The sequence below is a fragment of the Mercenaria mercenaria genome, chromosome 7, assembly GCF_021730395.1.
Source record: "Mercenaria mercenaria strain notata chromosome 7, MADL_Memer_1, whole genome shotgun sequence".
In the NCBI taxonomy this organism is placed as follows: domain Eukaryota; kingdom Metazoa; phylum Mollusca; class Bivalvia; order Venerida; family Veneridae; genus Mercenaria; species Mercenaria mercenaria.
The window spans coordinates 50442690-50470480 of NC_069367.1; the positions used below are offsets into that span (position 1 = coordinate 50442690).

A 27791-nucleotide genomic window follows, 5' to 3' on the forward strand; every position below is an offset into this window, starting at 1 on the left:
ATCTTCTCTATTATAAAGAATAATTTTAGAAGAAACTAAAATGTGTCTGTAGGACACTGGGTGTGCCCCCCACTGGTACTTTTGTCACAAATAAGGGGCAATAATTCAAATGTTTGCAGTCTTAATGGGGTATAGCCTCAACAAACATTTTATGAAAAGGATTCATTATTCTAGACCCTATACTTTTTGAGCTATGAGCATCACAAACAAAAAATCCACTATTTTGGCTATTTCAAGGGCCATAACTCTGTAATATGAGCTAAGATTCTCAAGAAGAATGCCAAGTGTGCAAGGTCACATCATGTTAAGGACTCCAGCAATGTTTCCTGAATTTACATCTTATACTTTTTGAGCTAGGCACATAATTAGGTGAAAAAGTGCATTTTTTTACTATTTCAGGGGCCATAACTTTAAAAATAGGGGGTGGAGCCAGCCAAAAAATTAGAGGTGTGCAAGTTTATATCATGATAAAGACTGACGCAAGTTTTCAACCATTTATATTAAATACTTTTTGAGCTAGGTGCGTCACAAGGAGAAAATGTAGTTTTTTGACTATTTCAGGGGCCATTACTCTAAAAATATGGGGCGGACCTATATGAAAAATAGGAGGTGCGCAAGTTCATATCATGATTAAGACTCATGCAAGGTTTCATGAATCTATATCAAATACTTTTTGAGCTTGGCATGTCACAAGGTGAAAATGGGCATTTTTGACTATTTCAGGGGCCATAACTCTGAAAATAGGGGGCAGACCCAAATGAAAAGTAAGAGGTGCGCAAGTTCATATCATGATTAAGACTCATGCAAGGTTTCATGAATCTATATCAAATGCTTTTTGAGCTAGGCATGTTACAAGGTGAAAATGTGCATTTTTGACTATTTCAGGGGCTATAACTCTGAAAATAGGGGGCGGAGCCAGATGAAAAATAATAGGTGCGCAAGTTCATATCATGATTAAGACTCATGCAAGGTTTCATGAATACATATCAAATACTTTTTGAGCTAGGCGTGTCACAAGGTAAAAATGTGCATTTTTGACTATTTCAGGGGCTATAACTCTGAAAATAGGGGGTGGAGCCAGACGAAAAATAGGAGGTGCGCAAGTTCATATCATGATAAAGACTCATGCAAGGTTTCATCAATTTATATCAAATTCTTTTCGAGCTAGGCGCGTCACGAACTCCAGACGGACGCACGGATAAGACCAAATCTATATGCCCCCACCACTCATGGGGCGGCACAAAAATATTCTCACGGTCTGATTTTTTAAACAAGAGGACCATGATGGTCCTGAATCGCTCACCTATCTCCACATGACCCAGTGTTCAACTGAGTATGACATCGTTATTTCTATTATTTGACATAGTGACCTAGTTTTTGAGCACATGTGACCTAGATATCATCAAGATAAAAAATTCTGACCAATTTTCATGAAGATCCATTGAAAAATATGGCCTCTAGAGAGGTCACAAGGTTCTTCTATTATTTGACCTAATGACCTAGTTTTTGAAGGCACGTGACCCACTTTTAAACTTGACCTAGATATCATCAAGGTGAACATTCTCACCAATTTTCATGAAGATCTCGTGAAAAATATGGCCTCTAGAGGGGTCACAAGGTTTTTCTATTTTTCGACCTACTGACCTAGTTTTTGACCGCACATGACCCAGTTATGAACCTGACCTAGATATCATCAAGCTGAACATTCTCACCAATTTTCATGAAGATCCATTGATAAATATGGCCTCTAGAGAGGTCACAAGGTTTTTTCTATTTTTAGACCTACTGACCTAGTTTTTGACCCCACGTGACCCAGTTTCGAATCTGACCTAGATATCATCAAGATGAACATTCTGACCAATATTCATGAAGATCTCATGAAAAATATGGCCTCTAGAGAGGTCACAAGGTTTTTCTATTTTTAGATCTACTGACCTAGTTTTTAACCCCACGTGACCCAGTTTCGAACTTGACCTAGATATATTCAAGGTAAACATTCTGACCAATTTTCATGAAGATCCATTGAAAAATATCGCCTCTAGAGAGGTCACAAGGTTTTCCTATTTTTAGACCTACTGACCTAGTTTTTGACCGCACATGACCCAGTTTCGAACTTGACCTAGATATCATCAAGGTGAACATTCTGACCAATTTTCATGAAGATCCATTGAGAAATATGGCCACTAGAGAGGTCACAAGGTTTTTCTATTTTTAGATCTACTGACCTAGTTTTTGATCCCACATGACCCAGTTTCGAACTTGACCTAGATATCATCAAGGTGAACATTCTGACCAATATTCATGAAGATCTCATGAAAAATATGGCCTCTAGAGAGGTCACAAGGTTTTTCTATTTTTAGATCTACTGACCTAGTTTTTAACCCACGTGACCCAGTTTCGAACTTGACCTAGATATCATCAAGATGAACATTCTGACCAATTTTCATGAAGATGCATTGAGAAATATGGCCTCTAGAGAGGTCACAAGGTTTTTCTATTTTTAGACCTAATGACCTAGTTTTTGACCCTACGTGACCCAGTTTCGAACTTGACCTAGATATCATCAAGATAAACATTCTGACCAATATTCATGAAGATCTCATGAAAAATATGGCCTCTAGAGAGGTCACAAGGTTTTCCTATTTTTAGACCTACTGACCTAGTTTTTAACCCCACGTGACCCAGTTTCGAACCTGACCTAGATATCATCAAGATGAACATTCTGACCAATTTTCATGAAGATGCATTGAGAAATATGGCCTCTAGAGAGGTCACAAGGTTTTTCTATTTTTAGACCTAATGACCTAGTTTTTGACCCTACGTGACCCAGTTTCGAACTTGACCTAGATATCATCAAGATAAACATTCTGACCAATACTCATGAAGATCTCATGAAAAATATGGCCTCTAGAGAGGTCACAAGGTTTTTCTATTTTTAGACCTACTGACCTAGTTTTTGACCCCACGTGACCCAGTTTCGAACTTGACCTAGATATCATCAAGGTGAACATTCTGACCAATTTTCATGAAGATCTTGTGAAATATATGGCCTCTAGAGAGGTCACAAGGTTTTTCTATTTTTAGACCTACTGACCTAGTTTTTGATGGCACGTGACCCAGTTTCGAACTTGACCTAGATATCATCAAGATGAACATTCTGACCAATTTTCATAAAGATCCCATGAAAAATGTGACCTCTAGAGTGGTCACAAGCAAAAGTTTACGGACGCACGGACGCACGGACGCACGGACGCACGGACGGACGACGGACGACGGACACCGCGCGATCACAAAAGCTCACCTTGTCACTTTGTGACAGGTGAGCTAAAAAGTGCGACCCGTTACTAACTCATTGTCTATGTAGTATGCATATGTTTATAATCGATGGGTGTAATCAGTATTTATTGGTTGTAATTTAATTAAAAGTTACTTAAATTAGTTGAAAGTCATATCAAAGCAGTTTAAAAGGCTAGTCTACATGCGTTTGGTGGTACCCATGTTTTTAAAAGTGTCGTAGGCTAAAGGTATGTGTTTTTGTCTAAGCATGTATAATTGATTCTATGTATTTATTCAGTGTTGTCTTGTTCATGATATTTCAATAAATTACGCTAGAAGATTCTGTGAAATGCATCGGGGAAGTGATTGGTGGTGCAGTTTTAGTTACGGTAAACCAATGTTTCATGTGTTTGAGACTTTTCCTATATTACACTTCAATAAACAGGGTTTTTTTTTTTCGGCCGTTTTTATAGCCATTATTCGGCTATATTCCCAATGCCAAAAAGTATGTATTTTTCCCAAAATGAGTGTAAAAATTCCCAATCTTCATTCTGAAAAAAATTTCATCAAAATTGCACAAACATTGACCAAATTATTGACAATTTGTAATGGAAGTATGTTAAAAGAGGTTGTACAATGTGAAACAAGTGTATGAGAAAGTGCTTAAAGGCGTACGCTAGAATTCCCTGTATATGAGATGGGCGAGAATTTTCCCAATAACAGAATTTCTTCAAACTTTGGATATTGAAGGACCATCATCTAAGAAACAAAAAAATGCAATAAAAATCATAGGTCACCGGATTCGGAAAAGAGTTATCCGCCCTTGAAAACATCATTTTTTGGAGGAAATGCCGTTTTCAAGGGCAGATAACTTTTTTTCGATACCGGTGACCTATGATTTTTATTGCATTTTTTTGTTTCTTAGATGATTGTCCTTCAATATCCAAAGTTTGAAGAAATTCTGTTATTGGGAAAATTTTCGCACCAAATTCTAGCATACGTCCTTAAACACATCTTTACTATATCCTATGGGACTAAATATTTCCCAATTCTAAACATTTACGCGTCAAAATTCCCAATTTTGGGGGTATAGGCTATGTTCCCAAATTAGCTAGAAAAAACCCTGATAAAATAAAGTCAAAATATGTGCTATGTAAATGGCTGACATTCGATTAAACTTGACACAGGGACATGTTGAACGTCCAAATATTAAAAGGCACCCTGTGCAAGTTTAATGTTATTGAACTACCTGGTCCCCTACCAGGGCTTTGCCCTGGACCTACAAGGGGGCCTCTGTGTCCCAGTTGATCCCCGGCTGATCTGTTGAATTTAATTTCTAATCTGTTCATTTCAGACATTTTGACAACCCTGAACATGCAATATAGCGAATGAGATATATATGCTTACTATTGAGTTAAAAATGTATCCTTCCTGCATGTGTACAGAGCGTCTGACTTTGAATTTTTTTGGAAGAATATACTTTTTCCTTGTGCCTAATAAGCATCTACATCACTGAATTGCAACATCTTGCACATCAGTACTAATATGGGCAGTGTTGTTTCTATTCCAAAATCTTCAATTTATAATTATACATAATGGATCCCTCTACACTAACATGCGATACCGATTACCGAAATTATGAAATATTTACTGTTAATTAAAATATTGTGTCCTTCCGTGCTGTCATGAGACAGTTCTTTTCAAATGTTATGGGATGAGTTGAAGTCGGATCGATTCCCGACTGAGGAAGTGTCTTATTTCATATTAAGCCTGATCATTAAGGTAACTTGACATGAACAACCAAGATGGCGTCACGAAATTGGGGTTGGTCACATTATTTACTCGTATAGACGATATACTGCTACAGAGGTCTAAAATTGCATTTAAATCATTTAATACATACATATACAATTGACAAAATGCATTTAATTTATAAAATTATAAAATCAAATGTTCTGAAACTCACCATGAAAACTAGTCAATTTTTGTGCACATTTTGCGGAAAAGTTATGTATCCAAACTGAAAAAAATTTATATCCTCATATCTTTGAATATGTCCTTTAGGTGTTCCACCTATAAACAAAAGAACTTATCAACTGAGTTTTATGCTATTTGCTCGGTAATTTCATTTGTAAATTATAAATTTCTATATTTTCACCCTAAAAAGTTGAAACCTGCCTGCAGTATGAGGGTCGTTAAAAAAAATTCGAAGTACATGTAAGTTTACTTTGTCCGTATTTCTGAGACTTAACATCCTCACATATTAAGAGTTTTGAGTGATGTGTTCATTTCTTAGTAATTTTGCATTGTTTGTATTTTAATTTTATATAATGTTTACAATCTTTTCAATCTGTGTCCTAGTTCAAATATGTTTGCTACTGTTTGAATAACCCTCAATGTCAAATCTTCTCTGACTTGCATGGAAATCTCATGGAAAGTGTGGATCATAGGCCGTACTAAATTAATGGATGTTTAATGTAATTGATAAAGTACATTTTCTTGAATTTCTGTTGCCCCCCAAGACATATAGAGCCAGTTTAGATGAGGATTTCTGCATTTGAACATGCAAGGGTCATATAACATAATGTAAAAGACCCGAAATCAGCAGCTATGTTTGGGTTCACTTTCCATTCATAGGACTGGGAGAGTTTTACGATAAACATATTTTTGGAATTGCATAGCCTCTTGTTACTGAATTTATTTGCAACAAAATATTGAAATTTATAATTTACTGACCAAATTACAGAGCAAATAGCATAAGACTCAGTGGATAAGTTCTTTTGTTCATAGGTGGAGCACCTGAAGGACATATTCAAAGATATGAGGATATCAATTATTTTCAGTTTGGATACCTAACTTTTCTGCAAAATGTGCACAAAAATTGCTTAGTTTTCATGGTGAGTTTCAGAACTTTTAATTTTATAATTTTATAAATTAAATGCATTTTTACAATGGTATATGTGTGTATTAAATGATTAAAATGCATCTTTAGACCTCTGTAGCAGCATATTATCTATAGAAGTAAATAATGTGACCAACCTCAATTTTGTGACGCCATCTTGGTTGTCCATGTCAAGTTACCTTAACAGTAACATGTTGAAAATTATTGGAACACGTGGGCCATGCTTTGCCACAGCAAAAAAATGGACTAATTTTCTTTATCTTTGACTGACAGCTTGCAATAGATCTCTACCAAGAATAAATAGATTACAACAAGTTAAACAAAGTATTTCAAAGATTATATTAGTCGCAGAAAATCGTATAATGTTTATTTTTTACACCCGGCTTACTTACCGTCTTCCATTTTGAAAACAACACGTGCTCTTGCGCGCGTTTCCGGTTGAACCGTAAGAACAAATATTTCATGAGATTTACAAAAAATAGAAAAATTATAAGTCTAAACACCACTAAATCCGGCTGAATTATAAAAATCCACCCACTTTGAAATGGGTTTTTGACATTTTCTAGCATATCATATTTCAGAAACTTTTATTCCCATAAAGAACTATATCGCTGCTTTAAAAAAAACAAAAAGAAAAGGGGTGTTAACTGTTATATAAGAAAACTACAGTTCGTTAAATACAACCCGCTCAATTTACTCCTTTTCGCTTCTTTTAATTTCTCTTTTCAAAACATTATATTTTTACGCCACCATTTTATATAGCATGCGATAGGAACATGACGATTTCGACAGAATGTTAAGTGATACATACTGAAACGTGGTAAGTAAAAAAACATGATGATATGATATTATAAGAAAGGGCGCAGGAACCTAAACTACATTAATCCCCATTCTTCCATGTGGGTTTCTTCTGTTCGCAGTATGTTCGAGTATACATATCATTTGTCATTTCTGAAGGTAGAGCTCCGCGATCTAAGCTGTCACACTGCAATCAATCCAGCCCTTTCTGTAGAGTTGTTCGTCTTCCTTTAGAGTTGGCATTAAATACTTCCCATGGCGACATGCTCTGGGAAAAAAACAGCATATAAACAATATAACAACTCATTAAGATTCATAAAAGAAATCTCAAGACAAACAATACACAGGCCAAACAAGCAGCTTATAACACCTATGTAAGACCCCAGTTAGAATATTGCTCTGGCACCCCTGGCAGTAAAATTGAAAGTGTCCAGAGAGCTGCTGCTAGATTTTGTCTGTAACAACTACGACTTTACAGATAGTGTAACTAAAATGATTCAAGAACTCCAGTGGAAATCTCTAGAACATCGTAGAATTCAAAACTCTCTTTTTATATAAATGATCCAGTATAATCTTGTCTTTGTTGACCAAAATCACCTGATACCAACAAGGAACCTAAATTTTCTCATACCCCAGTCACGCACCCAGTATCACTCAAATTCTTCCTTCCCCAGAAACATCAGATACTGGAATGCTCTTCCAATATATATTCAGTCTAGCCCTAGCCTAAACATCTTCTCTGACAGGCTAGCGGCGGTCACATGCTAGAGCTCAGTTTCCCTTTATCCTTTTCAGCACACCTTATACTGTTCTATATCTTTTTAACCTAACTGTTTGTTGTAAACTAACACACTGTTTTTCCAGACTAGCGCCTCTCAATCATAATCGTAAACAACTGCTCGGAAGAAACATGTAGCTGTAGATACTAGGAAATATGGATAATTAGAAAGTATATTATGGAGGATTAAAAAGTATATACGATATATTTTGTTAAATATGACAAACATTAAAATCTAGCTTTTAAAATACCTTAACCTACAGTTGTTATCAATTCAGTTACTGTGTATCATTGCATGTGAACTGATATTAAATCCAATGTTTAATCATGTTTTCAGTCAAAACATTTTACTCAATTTCAACTGACCAAGAACTTTTTCTTGATCATAACCATATTGTGAAGTGAAATGAACTTGAAGCCAAATGATCTATGATGTGTTTTCAATCACAGTGTTGAAGATCATAAGACCATTGAGCACATCATCTCTATTTTCAAACATTGATACACGTGTATGATAATTTTTCATTGATTCATGCTTACATTGTTTTATAACTATCACTTTTGTATATTGGAACTTGATGAAACCGGCCAACACCTGATCTTTCCGTGTAAAGTACGGTCATCTGCAATTGGACTGGCTGTAAAATTCGCAGAGATTTTCACAGTACAGACTACGCTCACAAAGTGACACTAACTTTAACAGCCCTAGACGGCGAACAAAATTAGCAGATAGATCTATGGCCGTCGTTGGTCCCAAATGGTGGAACGATCTACCTAGCTATCTGAAAGACATTCAGTCTGAAGGCAGATTTAGATCAAGACTGAAAACACATTTGTTTGGTCAGTTTCATGAACATTGAGTGTACTATTGTTAAAATACAAAATATCAGTAGTGGAATGAAATAGTATTTATACATGTCTAAATCTAAGTTCTAGAATCCTGTTCATGTTTTGAATGTATATATTTTAAATGTGTGTTATGTAATTGTAAAGCGCAATAGCATATTTTATAATTTTTGCGCTATATAAATGCCATGTATTTGTATTTGTATTTAGATGTAGTTCGAGAGGTCGTCAGTAAACATCTGGCAGGAATAGCCAGTACACTGGAATCAATTGACGCGATTGATGAATGAATTCTATGTAGGATGTCGTGTTGGGTACGTTCTCAAACAAAAATGCTAATCCAGTCATTATATTGCTCTAAACTCCATTGAATTCTTACTTGTTGAGCAGTCTGACGTGACCCTGGCGTTGGAGAATTCCAGTGGTGTGACGTCTGTCTGTTCCCGTGTGCCAATACTTACGTAAGATCGTTGATATTTAAGAATGGCTGCGTTTCAGAAAGCATTCTTTTCTTAAACCCATGTTATACATCATCCTATACTTGTAGAGTGTTAGTTCACATGTTGCATGAAGATAATGCTGACAGTAATATTACGTACCACGGTTTATCATGTGGTGGATGTCAGTCACTGAAACTGTTCTGTAGGTCTCCAATTCATTTCTGACCCGTGTCTTGTCAGTCTGTGTCACCTAGCTTCGCTGTCTTCCAATACGGGAACTTGATCTGGTGATTCCTGGGAGAAGAGAGTTTTGTTTCTGTTGGTACAATGTAGTTCATTTCAAGAGGTGTCCTGTTAATTCGTCTAGGTATGTAGCTTTGTGTTGTTCTTTACTGTTATGTAGGTGGTTCATGGTAGGATAAGGACTTGGTAGAATTGACTTGGCTTTAGTGATCCTGTCTACAGCTGCCTTAACTTATTTATCTACCCCTGTAATAAATAAATAAATGGCAGATCACGACTATTATTTCTACAAGCAAGGCAAAGTCAGTGGTTTAAACACAATACAAAGGTATTTAGATACAGTCAAAAATCAGACCAATCTAAATGTTTTGTTTGGATTACCTTTAATAAACCAACTTTTAACTTTACATACTTGGTGTGGTGAACGTAGTACAAAGCATACAAACGGTAGTTTTATTTAAATAATTTTGCGCATGAAAGCGGTATTTTGTACATGTCATAATAAATGTTTGAAAAATAATTGTAATGCCACGAGATGTTGTGGCGTTCGGATCGATCGATAAAGAGGTGTGAGGAATCCTCAGTCTTTGGGAGGCAAGTGCAATATTATCCCATATTACTTACTCATTTCTATTCCGTTAAGTTACAGTGGTACCGGAAACGTCAATATTTTTCGTTGTTGTTGCATTAAGGATAACATGGTGTAATAGCCATATTTCATATCTTGTAACTGGATGGTTATATTTAAATGAAATCTGGTCACTTTAAAGACATTCAAAATAAAAACTTTTCACCGAGAGATTTTTCAAATTTTATCATTTTTTTTTTTTCTCTTTTTTTTTTTTTTTGAAGATATCGGTATTGAAGTTAACATTGATGCCTATATAATTTCTTTGATTATGAGAATCTGAATTCGAGTTCCGAGAAAATATTGCGAGATAAAGCTCCATTATATGATTCTGATACAAATATCAAAAAGAAATCTAAAATTCCCCGTTAGGAAAAGGAGTAAATCATTTTTTTTTCTAGTTTTCAGGGAGATAACTCATGAAAAACCAAAATTATCAGGGGATGTAATCTAAAGGAAATTTAGAGAACTACTTGTCAATACGCACCTTATTTATATCGGTTGACATTTTTAAAGCTTAAATTATCAAGTTGTATTTACGCTTTTGGTGAAATTGAGACCTATTACACCATGTTATCCTTAATTCTTTTATTTCGTTCAGTATTGTCAATCTTTTTTCAGGCTATTGAACAAATTTATAATGTTTTCGTTACATTTATACTTGTAGTTTGTGGTTTTAAAATCTCTCGGTGAAAATTTTTTTTAAATTTTGAATGTCTTTAAAGTGGCCAGTTTCGGATAAATCTCTAGTGTATCCGTATATTAGGATGTCTCCAGATAGTAGCCTACGGATGACTGCATGAAACACACTGCAGTGCGAAATGCGTCGGAACGCTGGTGACGCGCAACGATACGAGCTACAATGGTAATAAAGTGAGCAAGCGCAGGTCATAGGGAATGCTCGTCTTACATCTAGACTAAGACGCGATATTCAATCTTGCATCGTCATACTTTCTATAAAAACACAGTAACAACTATATTTACACAAGGGCATGAATCACCAAAGGCAGACTGTCCTTTATAGCTTTACTGACTATGGGGCTTTATTAAATACAACAAAATGGTAATCTTAACAATCTCATATAATTTACAACCTGCAAAGGCAACGAAGCATCAAATTAGTCCTAGTTTAGATTACTCTCGGCGTATTTCATATAAACCAAACAAAGAGTGTTCGGACGTTAAGCAACGTTATATTTTATAAAAGTTCATGTATATACGGAGATTACAAACACGGGCGCATGAAAGTTTGCGATGAATAGTAAGTAAGTTTCATTTCAACATTCCTTATTAATTTAATGTATGAAATTTAATTCTATTAAAAACGTACGCGTTCGCTTATTTATCATTGTGATTTGAATGCGAATAATTATTATATGTTAATCGTTGTTATCTGTTTAAATAAAAAAACTATTAAGTTTAAAGTAAGTTATACAAGTAGAAGTAGCACTCTAACGTAACACGGTTTCTTCTTATTGTGCTGAAAAAAACAGTTTCTGTTTGTTTTAAAAAGTTCAGGTCAGTAACTAGTTCACCATGTATGCAGCACCGAAACGTTTTTAAAAAGTGTATGATACTAACCTGAAAAAATTTTTCATAGACTGTTTTTGTTTTGCAATAATTTAAGTCGTTTACTTATATACCATACAACTTTGATATTTACAACATGCTTGTTTGACCATGTCTAACAAGTAAACGTGCATTTGTTTACTGCAAGATCGAATTCAAATTTTGTAATCGAAATTGTATATTCAGTCACATTATCTCAAACGAAAAATACAAACAATTTTGAATTCAATACGACAAGACTTTTGTGCCAGATGTATAACTCAAAAGGCCTACCCCTACCACCCTTTCATTGAAACCTCTCAAACTGACATAAACCAACGCGGAAAATAATCACAAAGTATTCTACTGACTTAGATTTCTTGGAGGACAACAACGACTGGCTTCTACAACATAACCAAACATTCCTAAGTCGAAAAAAATGGGGCATCACTCGGTGAACAAGCAAAGTAGAGTTATGGAATCTATCTACTGCATATCCAATCAGTTTACAGTTCAGAAGTTTATGCAGTTTCAGTTCGTTCCGACAAGTGGTTACTATAACGCCGACACGTAACAACTTAAAACAAAGTATCTTAAAAGACAAAATAGTGCATTACATACCAGATCATCACAGTGAACAGGGCGGAGCTACAATCCACAAGTGGTAACTGAGGTAACGTATTACATGCAAAAACTTAACCCGCCGAAGCCGACATAAGGATTGGTAAATAACTTTTAATATTCTCAGATATCAATATCTTTAGTTCAGCGCTTACGTCTTTTAAGGCGCTAGACCAAATGTGATTTTTAGATCACAGGGTATAATAATATTGTTCCGTGTAAAAATTCAAATAACCTGGTTTATTAAAACAATTTATACATCCAATATTATATGGAGTCTTGTTAGAAGGTTTGTTCAATATATATTATACTTGCTGCGATAGCGTGAACAATATGACACTTCATGCATGTTATCAGTATGAGCTAGAATGTGACTTCTTTATCAAAAATGAGGTCACATCAACTGCTGCCGCTTTTAAGAGTTATATTTCCGTTTTAGAAAGAATCTATCTATATCTCTATATAAAAGAATCTTTCATTTGAGAATCACTTGCTAAGTCTTTGAGGATTCGCATAGTCAAACAGGCATTTTCCCGTAAGATTTAACAAAATTAACAAAATCAAGTTTCTTGTTTTATTCGATATAATTTATTCTGACATCTTATAGTACTTCTTTAATATCTGGGGACTCTATTTTAGACTCTGTCTATTTTAGAAGAAAACTGCAAAGCTGAACTTTGTTACGAATATTCTGTTTTGTATAAGAAAGAAGTGTGTGTTGCTGTAAAAATAGGCTTTGAATTTTAATCTGTTAGCAATGAAGATTTAGGTCTGTTTAATGTTAACTAACTTGATTGTTTTTAACGGAGTTTGTGTCGGTTGGGGGAATGTGCTCGTTATTAGAGTTATAAGCATACTTTTGAAAACCATAGAATCCTTATTTAATTCCATTCATGGACATCGGGGATGAATTGTCAATGGTAAGGCAGTCCAGTCCGTCTAGGTATTTAGAGTATGTAATTTTAGTCATTGATCATAAGGTAGTCCAACCCGTGATCACTGACTGCATTCCAATTACGTAAGTTTTTCTGACTCGTGTGAGAGGTCGCATAGAGAACCACAGATTTAAGGTACATTTATTATTACGTAATACTTGAGTATTATGGCATTTAATTCCTTACAAACAGCTTGCTACAGGTAGGTCTGAGGTACTAATGTGATATTTATAAAGTTGACGTGCTGAATGTTGATATTTCAAGCTGTTTCATTTTTTGTTTACATTTTGTATTCAATCTGTGTCTTATATTTGTTCTTGAGCTAAAATTTGTTCTTAGATAGGTTTCACTATGTTGTACTTTTTTTTTTTGTCAACGAGCAGCATTAAGGTGCTTGGTAATTTTCTTAAAACAGGGCGAAAACTAAAAAGACGTTCCACCCGTCCTCACAATTAAGGCTTCGATTTGATTCATTTGAGAAAGCGTTTCAGAAACATTCAGATGTGTTAACGTGGTAAAAAGTATTTCTGGCAAAGAAAAAGTATAATATGTATAATATACAATTTATTTGGTTTAAGAAAACACATTTTGTATATCACATATCCTAAAACAAGTACAACCTGCTGATGCATGAACGATGCGAAGTAAAATTATTTCAGCTTCAAATTTAGACTTGGCTTCAATGTGCATAAGATCTGTCCTTAGATGTATTTTACTTGTATGCAAAGATATAACTGTCCTGTCGTGTCCATCCTAGTGAAAATAAAACTGTCAAGTTTACATTTATCAGTAGTAAACCACATATATGTTATATAACTGATAACAAGTATCTTATATGTGAAAATATCGGCTGACCTCAGCACATGGCAGATATAGGTCAGATTAAACGATACACTAAAATCAGCTGTTTAACGTTAAAGGGAATGTATATATATAGAGAGCGATTTTCAACAATTTCACATAATTTAGTTAATAATTTAGATTAATATAAACTCATGGTTTATGTTTCCGGAACGTACTTAGCAGAATGTTAATAATTCACCAATGTTATCAGGTATTTGCTTTTTGAATTGTGAACATTTGTTTTCCTATACTAGTATGTATTTTTTTCTCATCTTCGGCTTTTTTTAAACGTACACTATCTCGAGCGCACACTCTTTTTGTTTCGTGACTCGACTTTTCTATATGTTCTGTCTCATGGGCTCATGGGCTCAACGCATTATCTTGTGCGCACAAAACACATTTCACATGTTATCTCCTGACTTCCGTAGATTTCTTGGTTCATACCAAATGACGGTTATTCAAGACATGCGGCATTAAACAAAAATACTTAATTATGTTTGACATAGTTTTAAGTTCAAATAAAGAAAAAACTTCTAATACATCAAATACCAAATCAATACCAATAAATACTATGGCTGTATCGTGAACAAGCATTTTCCACTGGCACTCTTATGCAGGACGGACATAGATTTTGATCAGCACTATGAGGTGCCGCTTTACTGTTTATTCACTTATTTGCGCTATCTTAAATTCGTTTATGGACACAACAAAGTCATTTTATGATTTTATATTTTCATTTATGGATATCACAAAATTTTGCGACCTTAATAATTCATTTATGGATATCACAAATTCACTCGATGATGTTTTTGGATGTCATGAAATGAATATTAATTATTATAATCATTATGATGATAATAACAATGTATGGCACACATACAGTTTTTGTATATAGTGTCACAAGTTCTGTCTTGTATCAAGTGTGATGCTTTAAATGTGTAGCTGTGATGAATTGTGGACGCCCTTGTCCTTGAATTGGACACATTTCTAGTAGTTATTTGGAACAAATTCTCTTTTAAATGTATCTAAAAATTGTTGACACACACGTATATATATATATATATCCATTTTAGCTCGACTATTCAAAGAATAGTCTAGCTAGCTACATGTATTCTACTCACCCTGGCGTCGGCGCTGGCGTTGGCGTCACACCTAGGTTAAAGTTTTGCATGCAAGTATATAGCTGTCATTATAGCTTTGAAACTTATTTTCTTTCTTTTCTATGTCAATTACAAACCTCACTGGGTCAAGATCCATAACTCTGACATGAATTTTGGCCAAATTATGCTTCTTTATGGACTTAGAAAATCCTGGTTAAAGTTTTGCGTGCAAGTTCCTATCTCCAAAACTAATGTAGATATTGAATTGAAACTTCACATGTGTCTTCAGGGTTATAAAACTTGGTAATAGCATCAAGTCCCATAACTCTGATATGCATTTTGGCCAAATTATGCCCCCTTTGTACTGGTTCAAGTTTTGCATGCAAGTTAATTACTATCTCCAAAACTAATGCAGATACTGGATCGAAACTCTTAAGATATTTTAACATCTAGGGTAATATTCCTGCCTTTGGGATAATAATTCGAATAGTCGAGCATTGGCTATCTTACGGACAATTTTTATTATCAAGACTGATTAATTTTCCTGTTTTTGGCTCGAAAATAGTCAGGAAATACATATTATTTTTCGGCGTTAGCTGAATAACATGGATTTTGACCTAGATTCTGCAGTAATCGGGACACGGAACAGGTGCGCGCTGAGAAGATAAACCATTTATTAAGTCTACTCTTAAATGACATTGATTATCAGAAGTCACATATATTAAATGGAACATAATTAGCAGTTTTGTTACCCTAAACTAAAAATGATACATTCTAATATAATGTTTTTAGTAATTTATCACCGCTAGAAAAATCGAAAGTAAACTTCTTCCCCGGTTGCGTATCTCGCTTATGGATGAATGAGTGGCGGCTGGTTGTAACTGTAGTCAGTGTACCCGGTGTCGGAATGTACGCGGTTTCGCACACACGGCAAATTCATGCTCTTCGTGAAAATAAAGCAGAAAATTTAACAATTCTTTGTTATTATTTCACGAAACTGAGTTATTCCCTACATAATTTGACACCAGGGGTCTTTCCCCACTGGAGCCTCGCTCTGGCAAGTGCAGACAAAAACAATAACAACACCAATGGAGGCCAGTAGGTCAGCTGAAATTTTTTAAATTTCATGAAAATAATGACTATGCAAACAACAACAATGTGCAAATTAAATTCAAAAATCACTATTCCATCATATATTATGTTAGTATTTACTTATTACTTTACCCAAATAAAAAAGATTTCAACAATTATTGAAGGTATCCCAATCTGCAAATGTTTGATTTTTTGCATTATTTTTTTTTTTACTGAGAACTTAATCAAGTAATTAGAGTTATGGAGGTCACTAGTGATTTAAAAGCTAGGGTTTTATTTTCATGACAGCTGCTTTAGCCTTTTCCAGTCCAACTAATTGTACGCTGGTCGACATATTGTGCTAGTGGGTTACTTATAAATGGGGGATTCTGACCCAGCACGAAATTATTTCAGAATCAGCCCAGGACGTCAAATCATTTTGACCTTCTATCACTGAAAGGATACCTCTTGATCATTTAAATTTGCTGCTTAGATGGAATATTTGTAAATGAATAGTGTGTTCGTATATGCATATCCAAATATTTTCTGTCTGTACATTCTGTTTAATTCTGAATTTTTCATGCGCCAAACATTATTACCTCTACGCCGTTTGTCTTTTTAAAGATATTTCTTGTTTAATTTTCTTTTTCTTTCTGCAAACTAGCAGTATGAGAAATACAATCAGCGCTAATAAATATCTATAACTTCAAGCATTGGGAGAAATTCAGTGTGTTTTTCATGAAAAAGCCGTAGCTAGAACCGGAACAAGGCCTTATATAAGCAGAATGGCCATTTTTAATTTTGTAATGGTACAAAAATATACTGGAAATAGTTACAAATCAGGAACTAGCAGAAACCTGGATAGAATTATGTTTGATTAACAGACAGACAGACAGATATCATTATTTTTGCCTAAGGTAAACATATTACAACACGGGGAAATGTAAAGAAGTTAAAAAGGTCCTGAAACATGACGATCTGATATTAAATGTAGTTTCATAACTTAAGATACTCGGTTATGGGGAATAAAAGCAAAGAAATGTATGGCGACATACACAAATTTACTTTGTACTTCCCTGATCAATTTCAGTGCTTTATTTTTGCTGATTTAAGTATAGATACAATTTTATAGGTCTGTCTACTCACGGTACGCACACTTATTTTCTCGCACACCGGACTGGTCCGTTACGTGGGATTGTACGGATATCGTACGTTCCGGGCAAACAGTTTATTCAAGCCAAAATGGGAAGTAACTCTGAAAATGTTATTACGTTGTAAATTTTTGTGCAGAATTTTTTGGCTTTTATATTGATAAACAGAACGTAAGTGTTGCAATATATATATCTTTCAATAATTAAATGTATACACTATCCTACAGACATAAGTTCGGTATAAATGAAAAATTTTAAAGTGCTTAATTTGAAGGTATTTTATGGTTATATTGAACAGTTGTCGGATAAACATGTCACGGAGTCAGTATACATCCGGTCGGACTTCGATTGAGAGAATGGCTGTAGTGATAGTAGGTTTAAAGGCAAATTTCAACAGCCATGCTTTTGGGTTAACACGTGACGTTGTTAGACTATCTGCCTACTAGCTTAAGGTCTTCAGCGCTCTCGCCAGTCTCGGTTTATATACTGGATTTGGACGGGAGCGCTGAAGTGTACTTCGTAGGGAAATCATACCAATAATTGTACCAGAAATCTGACACGCTCGTGTTTGTACATTTTAAAAGAAATCGGCAGCAGAACTTTCTGATCAGTTAATATATAGTAAAATCTACCATTGGGCCAAATTTTACGCATTAAAACCCATAATTGATGGCAGAACTACCTGACAATTTCGAACTGGTCTGAAACGTTTACTCTACGCCGCCATCTTGCTCCTTTGAAATACGAGAATGACCTTTCACCCGCGCGAACCGTAAAGAGAGCACTTACATGTGCCGCTTCGCGTTTGAAGTTGCACCAGCATCCTGGTAGCAAAAAAACTTGGGAAAATGGTTATTTTTTATTGAAATTGATTTGAATTATTACTTTCATAGATAAATCCTTAAGAAAACTTGTATGTATAAATCATTTCTTTTGTTTACAAGGTGCTCTACATGTATACTTTTAGTGGCTCGCGCGGTTACGTCATGAGAGAATCTCGTTGTAGCTATTCAACAATGGCCGCCGAAATGATGCTGATCTAAAAGTGACTTGTAAAAATCGGCGATTTTATTGTAAAATTTGCTTAACTGATGTAGAAGTGATTACTTTATCAAGATACCCATACGTCTTCGTTCAAAATTTCAGTTGACTACGTTTGCGACGAAAAGTTGGACAACTTTTTATTTTGGTATGGTTTCATAGTAGGCCTGGTCCAAAACTCTAAAGCCGCAACTATGAAAAAACAAAATATAAAAAAGCGGCATTTAGAGTTTTGGAAGCCAGGACTATCTGCCAACGATCACAGGTCTGGGGTTCAACTCTACTCTAGTAATGACATAATTTGGTACTTCTCCCTGGTTTACTTTAGGAAGTGACTAGGTGTCAAGTAACTGGACCTCTAGACAACCGGTATACGGCAGGCTAGAGGTCCGATAATCAATATGAATTCTGAGAACGGTATTTACAAAGAGCTAGGAGATAAAAACAGGAGATGATTTCAAAAATTTGTTTTCTTATTTTTCTTGTTTTAAAATTATTGTAACTTATAGACGGAAGTCATATGATGAATTGAAATAATAAACTTATTTTTTCTTTAGTATTTAAGACATGCATTGTGCTCATGAATTGTTCAATTCATTTACTACTTTAGTAAATACAGTACAGCCAGCGCGGAACCTTCATTTGAACACCCATCGCCGCTATTCAATTTCGCATGTTCGTTTTTACTGTCCGCCACGGCGTGTGTTCATTCTCGATATCGACATTATAGGATAAATCCCGTTTTCCGGTATTACCCACCAATAAACACCAGTTCCCGGTTTTACGGTGAGGGGGGTATCGGCCATTACGCTGTATAGCAGTAGTGTTTAATATTATCCTTTTTTCAAGGTTTAAACAAAGAATATGAATAGAAAAGTATTGCATATTATCATAAAACATTGTTGTCATTAAAATTTAGCAAAAATATCCTCAAAGTTTAATTTTTTTTAAATTTTATCTTTTTTTCTACACTGCCGCTTCCGTTGCTCAATACCGAAGGTGTGAAATTATTCGCATTTTTCAAGGTAAACAAATTATTTTTGCAAAAAATTTTTTTTGCCGAGGTCGTAAAATACTATTTTCATTGTGAAAAAGTAAGAACTTTCCTAAAATCTTATCTTCTGGCAAAAATAGTCGCTGATATTGTACACGGTCCGTATACTGGTTAATCTTGCCAGTTCCCCTGTCCCCATTTACGGAAATACCGGAACACAGGATTTATCCTATAATGTCGATATGGTCAGGAATGGTTGTTCAGGAATGGTTGTTGCTGGAGGCAGCAAACGCAGCGCATTGCGATGGCGGACGCAATGGTGCGTGGCAGGGCTTCCATTAGGATTCAGTGTCATGGAGTCAGGACTGCCTAACATTCAGATTTTGGAGTCCCTCTTAAATTTTCTTGGAGTCCTACGTAGTATCACTTTGTACAATGACTTTCAATATCATCATCATCATAATCATTACTATCTTCATCATGTCTTATTGTTTCAGAACAATGTTTAAAGTAATAGAATTTAGAGAAAAGGACCACTAGATTGATCAGAAAACATCTTATTTAACAAAGAATATTTTATTGTTTTATTATATGTATAGCAACAGTCAGCACTTCACTAAAATCGACAGACTTACTGTTGTTCAGCTACATAACGAAAATCCACTAACAAATCTGAAGTACATTTTACTTGGAGTAGAATTATGTCAAATTACGTCATTCACCTGGCTATACCCAACCAGTTAACTTTCATCCCGAATAAAAAAAAATCAATAATTTGAATGAATAAAGGACAAATTTGCCGACACTCCTTTTGTAGTTTTGCTGCCATGTGCTTGTGTTTATTTCAAACTATTAATCGAAATGTGTCAGAGATATCAGTTCTTGATAGGAGACAAATTGAATGTGTGTTTTTTTATCTAAAAAATACTGTAAAAGTAGGATTTATCATTTACGAAAATCCAAAGTAAGTAGCAAATTTATTTCCGATCGGAAAATATGTTTTAATTTAAACTGGATGTGAAATGTCATTTGCTAGAAGAATATAGTTACCGTAGATACCCATGTATAATGCGCAGTTTTTTGACCCCCGGGACCACCCCCGAATCGTGGGTGCGCATAATACACAGGTATAGACAATTTTCCAACTTCAAAACAAGTTTGTTACCGATGTTCGCCATTTTGGTAAAGGGAAACTACTCCCCGCGCTTACTGTCTCCGCTAAAATCTAAGATTGCCATTACGTTCCGTAAAAGATCGAATTGTTTATTTTTCTTTCAAACAAAATTAATTTCATATAAATTTAAAAGTATTTTGACGAAAGAAATGTTTATAAATCACAAAACTTATGTTACTAATTAAAGATCGAGAATTATCTTTAACCGAGATCAAACTGTGAACAACATAGTTGACACGAGGTGACTCGTTGATTGCCGGTAATTACTGGCTTTATGATCGTGACAAAAAGACTATCACACCTTTTGTTATCAGTTTAAATTGAGAAGCTCATGTCATTTTGAAAGATACCATTCCGAAATATTGAATCGGCTGCTATTTATTTATTCAAAATAGTGAATTAAAAAAGGTAAAACAACAAATATAACAATAATTTACTGGTTTTATTTTCGAGAAAACAAAAATCGATAGTACCGTGAGACCGATGCTGCTCTCCGCCGTGGAGATAAAATTTATTACCGGTGTCGATGTAAACTCTTAGTTTCGTTTTCCATCCACCTCAAAATTGACCAAAAAAATTTTTTTTTTTTTTTTTTTTTTTTTCCAGGATTTTGGACTAAGATTGGGGGTGCGCATTATACATGGGTGCGCATTATACACGGGTATCTACGGTACTTGCTGAGGTTTTATGTGCTGAAATTATCGATTTTTTTTCCCACAATTAGTTACTTTGTCTTCGGAGCTTGTTTCACCAACTTAATCCGAGCCAAATGCATGTATTGTTTTATTGTCGGCAATTAGCGTCTTCTAAACATGTCAACTGTTCTGGATAACAGTTTATATTTACAGACGGTCTCTACTGTAGTCTAGCAAACATGATGCTTTCACACTAGTCTCACACTTCAAACACTGCCGGCAGTTTTTACAAGGCTGTCAATCATCAAGAGTTAAAACAGATTTGATTAATTATGGGGCGGAACTAATCACGTCATTTGAGTGAAGTTACGTCACGTTGTATTGATTTTGTCGTCCTTTGAAAATATCTGAAGTCCTTTGTATGCCTCTGACATTGTGTATTGGCATATGGATCATAATTTCTGGTGTATTTTACGCCGGGACGCCGCTTAATGGAAGCCTTGGTCCGTTGTGGTCGGTCGCGAGGAACCCTGGTGTTCATTTAATACTTTTTAGCTCAGAGCTTTTGTGGTCGTCCGTCCGTCCACAATTTCCTTGTGAACTCGATAACAGGGATTTTGTAAGGCTGATTTTAGGGCCGAAGATGGGCCCCATCCCAATTGCAAAAATTTGCTTATTTTCCCAATTCTGAGGTTTAAATTTCTCAAAATTTTACTGACCGTTGAATGTCGAGTTTCTCACTGAAGAAATACCAGAAAATTTAGTAGACACTTCCAAAAGACAAAAAATATAAAACAAAGACTTGTAATATGACATCAAACAATAACAATGCTGAAATAAAGGTTGTACCGTATGATGGTAAAACTTTTTTTTTGTATTTCCCAATTTTCAGGTTTTACGCGCCATTTTTCCCAACTGAATGGGCCCGGGCCCCAGTTTCTAAACGGTAAAAAAATCCCTGATAGAGACCACATATTGTATTTGATTTAATCAAACGTGCACACAACTTATATGGGCATAATATCTCGGTTCCATTCGAAAACTGGCTAGATCCCATCATGGGTTCCAGAGTTATGGCCCCTTAAAGGGCCAAAATTTTTTTTTTTGGCTTGTGAACACGATAGAGACCACATTTTGCAATCAATCTTAATAAAACTTGCACACAACTTGTATTGGCATAATATCTCGGTACCTTTCGAAAACTGGCCGGATCCCATCATGGGTTCCAGAGTTATGGCCCCTTAAAGAGTCAAAATTTGCTATTTTTGGCTTGTGAACATGATAGAGACCACATTTTGCAATCAACTTTAATCAAATTTGCACACAACTTGTATTGGCATAATATCTCAGTTCCTTTCTAAAACTGGCCAGATCCCATCATGGGTTGCAGAGTAACAGCCCCTTAAAGGGCCAAACTTTGCTACTTTTGGCTTGTGAACACGATAGAGACAACATTTTGCAGTCAACTTTTATCAAACTTGCACATAACTTGTATTGACGTAATATCTTGGTTCCTTTTCAAAACTGGCCAGATCCCATCATGGGTTCCAGAGTTAATGGCTCCTTAAACATGTTAAAGGGCCAGAATTTGCTATTTTGGCTTTTGCAGCCATATAGAGACTTCATTTATGGTTTGAAACTTGCAAAATATCTTCAACAACAATAAATCTTGGATTCCATGATGAATCTGTCAGATCCACTGGACCAGTGATCATAGGTTCCGGAGTTACGGCCCCTGATTGACCCCTAAAAGAGCCAAAATTTTGTAATTTTTACCTTGTGAACATGATAGAAGTGACATTTTATATTTGAGTTTAACTACACTTACATACAACTTAAGTCACAATAAGATCTCGGTTCCTTTCGAAAACTGGCTAGATTCCAGCATGGGTTCTAGAGTTACTGCCCCTGAAAGGGGCATATTTTTAGCTCATCTGTCACATAGTGACAGTGTGAGCTTTTGTGATCGTCTGTCGTCCGTCCGTCCATCCACAATTTCTTGTGAACACAATAGAGACCACATTTTGCAAGCAATTTTAATCAAACTTCTACAAAACTTGTATTGGCATGATATCTCAGTTCCTTTCGAAAACTGGCCAGATCCCGTTATGGGTTCTACAGTTATTGCCCCTTAAAGGGCCAAAATTTGTGTGTGTGCATGCGTCAACAATTTCTTGTCTGCACGATAGTGGTTTCATTTATGATTTTATTTTAACCAAACTTGCACACAACTTGTATCACCATCAGATCTCGGTTCCTTTCTTGAACTGGCTAGATTTCTTTATTGGTTCCAGAGTTATGGCCCCTGAAAGGGCCAGAATAAGCTATTTTGACCTTGTCTGCAAAATAGCAGCTTTATTTATGATTTGATTTTTACCAAACTTGCACACAACTTGTATCACCATAAGATCTCAGTCCCTTTCTTGAACTGGCAAGATTCCATTATGGGTTCCAGAGTTATGGCCCCTGAAACGGCCAGAATTAGCTATTTTGACCTTGTCTGCACAATAGCAGCTTCATTTATGATTTGATTTTAACTAAACTTGCACACAACTTGTATCACCATAAGATCTTGGTTCCTGTCTTGAACTTGCCAGATGCCTTTATGGGTTCCAGAGTGATGGCCCCTGAAAGGGCCAGAATTAGCTTTTTTGACCTAGTCTGCACAATAGCAGCTTCATTTATGATTTGAATTTAATCAAACTTGCACAAAACTTGTGTCACCATAAGATCTCGTTTGCTTTCTTGAACCAGCCAGATCCCGTAATTGGTTCCAGAGTTATGGCCCCTGAAAGGGCCAAAGTTAGCTATTTTGACCTTATCTGCACAATAGCAGCTTCATTTATGATTTTATTTTAACCAAATTTGCACACAACTTGTATCACCATAAGATCTCGGTTCCTTTCTTGAACTGGCCAGATTCCATTACAGGTTCCAGAGTTGTAGCCCCTGATAAGGCCAGAATTAGCTATTTTGACCTTGTCTGCACAATAGCAGCTTCATTTATGATTTGAATTTAATCAAACTTTCACAAGACTTATGTCACCATAAGATCTTGGTTCCTTTCTTGAACCGGCCACATCCCTTAATGGGTTCCAGAGTTATGGCCCATGAAAGGGCCAAAGTTAGCTATTTTGACCTTGTCTGTACAATAGCAGTTTCATTTATGATTTGATTTTAACCAAACTTGCACACAACTTTTATCACCATAAGATCTTGATTCCAATTTATACGCCCAAAGGGACGTGTTATGTTATTGCCTCGGAGTCCGTCTGTCTGTCTGTCTGTCTGTTGGTTAGCAATTTCTCTTCTGCTCGGTAACTCTTGAACCCCTTGAAGGATTTCCAAGAAACCTGACACAAATGTTCACTTCATCAAAACGACGTGCAGAGTGCATGTTTCGGATGACTCACTTCAAGGTCAAGGTCACACTTAGGGGTCAAAGGTCATATCACTTTGTTTTGTGTGTATATTGCTCTACATTTGCGTTGCATTGCAGTTCTCTTGTTTTTAGCTCACCTGTCACATAGTGACAAGGTGAGCTTTTGTGATCACCCGTCGTCCGTCGTCAGTCCGTGCGTCCGTCCGTCCGTGCGTCAACAATTTCCTGTCTGCACGATAGTGGTTTCATTTATGATTTTATTTTAACCAAACTTGCACACAACTTGTATCACCATAAGATCTCGGTTCCTTTCTTGAACTGGCTAGATCCCATTATGGGTTCCAGAGTTATGGCCCCTGAAAGGGCCAAAATTAGCTATTTTGACCTTGTCTGCACAACAGCAGCTTCATTTATGATTTTAATTTAATCAAACTTACACAAAACTTGTGTCACCATAAGATCTTGGTTGCTTTCTTGAACCAACCAGATCCCATTATGGGTTCCAGAGTTATGGTCCCTGAAAGGGCCAAAATAAGCTATTTTGACCTTGTCTGCACAATAGCAGCTTCATTTATGATTTTATTTTAACCAAACTTGCTCACAACTTGTATCACCATAAGATCTTGGTTCCTTTCTTCAACTGGCGAAATTCCATTATGGGTTCCAGAGTTATGACCCCTGAAAGGGCCAGAATTAGCTATTTTGACCTTGTCTGCACAATAGCAGCTTCATTTATGATTTGAATTTAATCAAACTTGCACAAAACTTGTGTCACCATAAGATCTCAGTTCCTTTTTTAAACCGGCCAGATCCCTTAATGGGTTCCAGAGTTATGGTCCCTGAAAGGGCCAAAATTAGCTATTTTGACCTTGTCTGCACAATAGCAGCTTCATTTATGATTTGATTTTAACCAAACTTGCACACAACTTGTATTACCACAAAGTCTTGGTTGCTTTCTTGAACTGGCCAGATTCCATCATGGGTCCCAGAGTTATGGCCCCTTAAAGGTCAAAAATTGCCTATTATGGGTTTTGCAGCCGTATAGATACTTCATTTATGGTTTTATTTGATACAAACTTCCAAAATATCTTCAACAACAATAAATCTTGGATTCCATGACAAATCAGATCCAATCGTAGGTTCCAGAGTTATTTTATATCTGATTACCTCCCCTGATTGTAATCAAAATGGATTTATATCAGTAAGTACTTATAGGACTTATTTGAAATTTTATTATTGTCATTAGTTGGACTGAGCCAATCAGGGTAGATAACTATGGACTGATTTTATGACAAATTACCTCCCTTTATTTCAAATTAAAATGGGTGTATCTTCGTAACTAATGAAGATACTGATCTGAAATTTCATTTATGTCAACAGATTTTTTTGGCAGATCCTTCTTTTGTTCACTTACAATAATTTTTTTTTTAATTACTTCCCTTTTACGTTACTATAAATAGCTTATTTTTAGTAACTTTTTTATTATTGGCCGTAGGGAAAAACCGAGACCACTTTTCTGTGGTACAACATGGATGGTACCTCCAATTTTTAGGTGTATTTTGACATATCTGTACCTTGGAAGAATTTTTTTTTCTTTTTGGTTAAATTTCTTCCCTTTGTTGTTCCTGTCCTTTGGACTTAGATATTTTTTCTGAGGACCTTCTTGTCCTCAAGTGCAATGATAACAGGTGAGCGATATAGGGCCATCATGGCCCTCTTGTTATTTGGCAGATCCTTCTTTTGTTCACTTGCAATAATTATTTTTAATTACTTCCCTTTTATGTTACTATAAATAGCTTCTTGTCCTTAAGTGCAATGATAACAGGTGAGCGATATAGGGCCATTATGGCCCTCTTGTTTTATTTTGACCCTTTCAGTCATATAGAGGTTTCATTTATGCTTTGATTTGATACAAACTTGCATAGAATAATTATCTTGATGATCTCTAGGCCTGGATGAAAAATGGGTCGTGTCGGGTCAAAAACTAGGTCATCAGATCAGATCAAAGGAAAGGCTTGTTTACAACCTAGAGGCCACATTTATGACCCTATCTTCATCAAACTTGGTCAGAATATTTATCTTGATGATTTCTAGGCCAGATTCGAGACTGGGTCATATGGGGTCAAAAACTAGGTCACCAAGTCAAATCAAAGGAAAAGTTTGTTAACACTCTTGAGACCACATTTATGACCCTATATTCATGAAACTTGGTCAGAATGTTTATCTTGATGATTTCTAGGCTAAGTTCGAAATTGGGTCATAAAGGGGCAGAAAACTAGGTCAACCAGTCAAATCAAAGGAAAAGCTTGTTAACACTCTTGTTCATTGATGTGCATGAAACTTGGTCAGAATGTTTGTGTGCATGAAATCTTGTATGAATTTTTATCTGGGTCATGTAGGGTCAAAAACTAGGTCACCAGGTCAAATCAAAGAATAAGCTTGTTTACACTCAAGAGGCTTGGTTCAATCTTAATACATATTGGTCAGAATATTTGTCTCCATGAAATCACTAGGTAAAACATGTTTACACTGTTATTGTGTTTTAGTCTCAGGTGAGCGACTTAGGGCCATCTTCGCCCTGTTGTTTAAAGTAACTATTAACTAGTCAAACCCATTATATTTGATGAAACTTTGTAATTTCTTTATACCCGTGTTGTGTTTATCAGAACTGAAATGCATTTATGAAGTTAAATAAGGTATTATTTATTGTAAAACATGGACAATTGTCAGTATTGTATTTTGTAGCCACGAAACCTGGGACTCAGTCATATTTGGCTGGGACTCAGTCTTATTTGGCTGGGACTCAACAGTTTTGGAAGGACTCAGTGAAATTTTCAGAAAACACAAACACTGATAATAGCTTTAAAATTATATAATTTAATAAACAGCATATACAATTTTATCATTGCAGTCCTTTTGAAAACAATAGTCATTTTCATAAAAATGTCCATGTATGCAAAACTTAGCATCTGTATCTGGATGCCTAGTCTGTACCAAAGAGATTTTCTAGGAATCTGATAATCAAGTTATTAGTTTACAGAATTGATATAGAAAATTTTCAATCAGTGAAAGTAACTTTCTTTTTAATTTTGTAAAAGTTTGTTCAAATTTTTTGCAGCGGCTAGATGATTGAGCAGGTAGCGGCAAGTTGTGCATCATCGACTATGAATGACCCAACAGAAGATGGGAGTCGTTGGGTCATTGTTCTCGGGTCATTCTTTGTACAGTTTATAGTGTGTGGGATCACATACAGCCTTGGGATCTTCCAGGTTGTGTTTCAGGATGTTTTCTCTGAGGATCATTTTGACACCTCATGGGCAGGATCGATTCTACTGTATGTTACTGCACTTACTAGTAAGTAATTTAGTTTGTACATTAACTTCTT

The 27791-nt window shown here is 35.6% G+C and overlaps 2 protein-coding genes across 6 annotated transcripts in view; one reads left to right on the forward strand and one right to left on the reverse strand.

The window, feature by feature from the left end:
• Positions 1–6621, reverse strand: part of LOC123554210 (H/ACA ribonucleoprotein complex subunit DKC1-like) — a 29015-nt gene extending 22394 nt beyond the window's left edge. The window contains exon 1 of the mRNA XM_045344192.2: positions 6571–6621. Coding sequence (XP_045200127.1) covers positions 6571–6580 — 10 coding nt within the window. The 5' untranslated portion in view covers positions 6581–6621. The remainder of the gene's footprint in view (positions 1–6570) is intronic.
• Positions 6622–11067: 4446 nt separating this feature from the next.
• LOC123554211 (monocarboxylate transporter 12-like) overlaps positions 11068–27791 on the forward strand; it is a 43865-nt gene continuing 27141 nt past the window's right edge. For 2 of the 5 annotated variants that reach the window (XM_045344196.2, XM_053548383.1), the window contains exons 1-2: positions 13910–14069; positions 27525–27760. In XM_045344196.2, coding sequence (XP_045200131.2) covers positions 27532–27760 — 229 coding nt within the window. In that variant the 5' untranslated portion in view covers positions 13910–14069; positions 27525–27531. Of the gene's footprint in view, positions 11173–13908; positions 14070–17255; positions 17352–27524; positions 27761–27791 lie in introns of those variants that run through there. The other 3 variants (XM_053548382.1, XM_053548380.1, XM_053548381.1) reach the window with 3 other exon arrangements.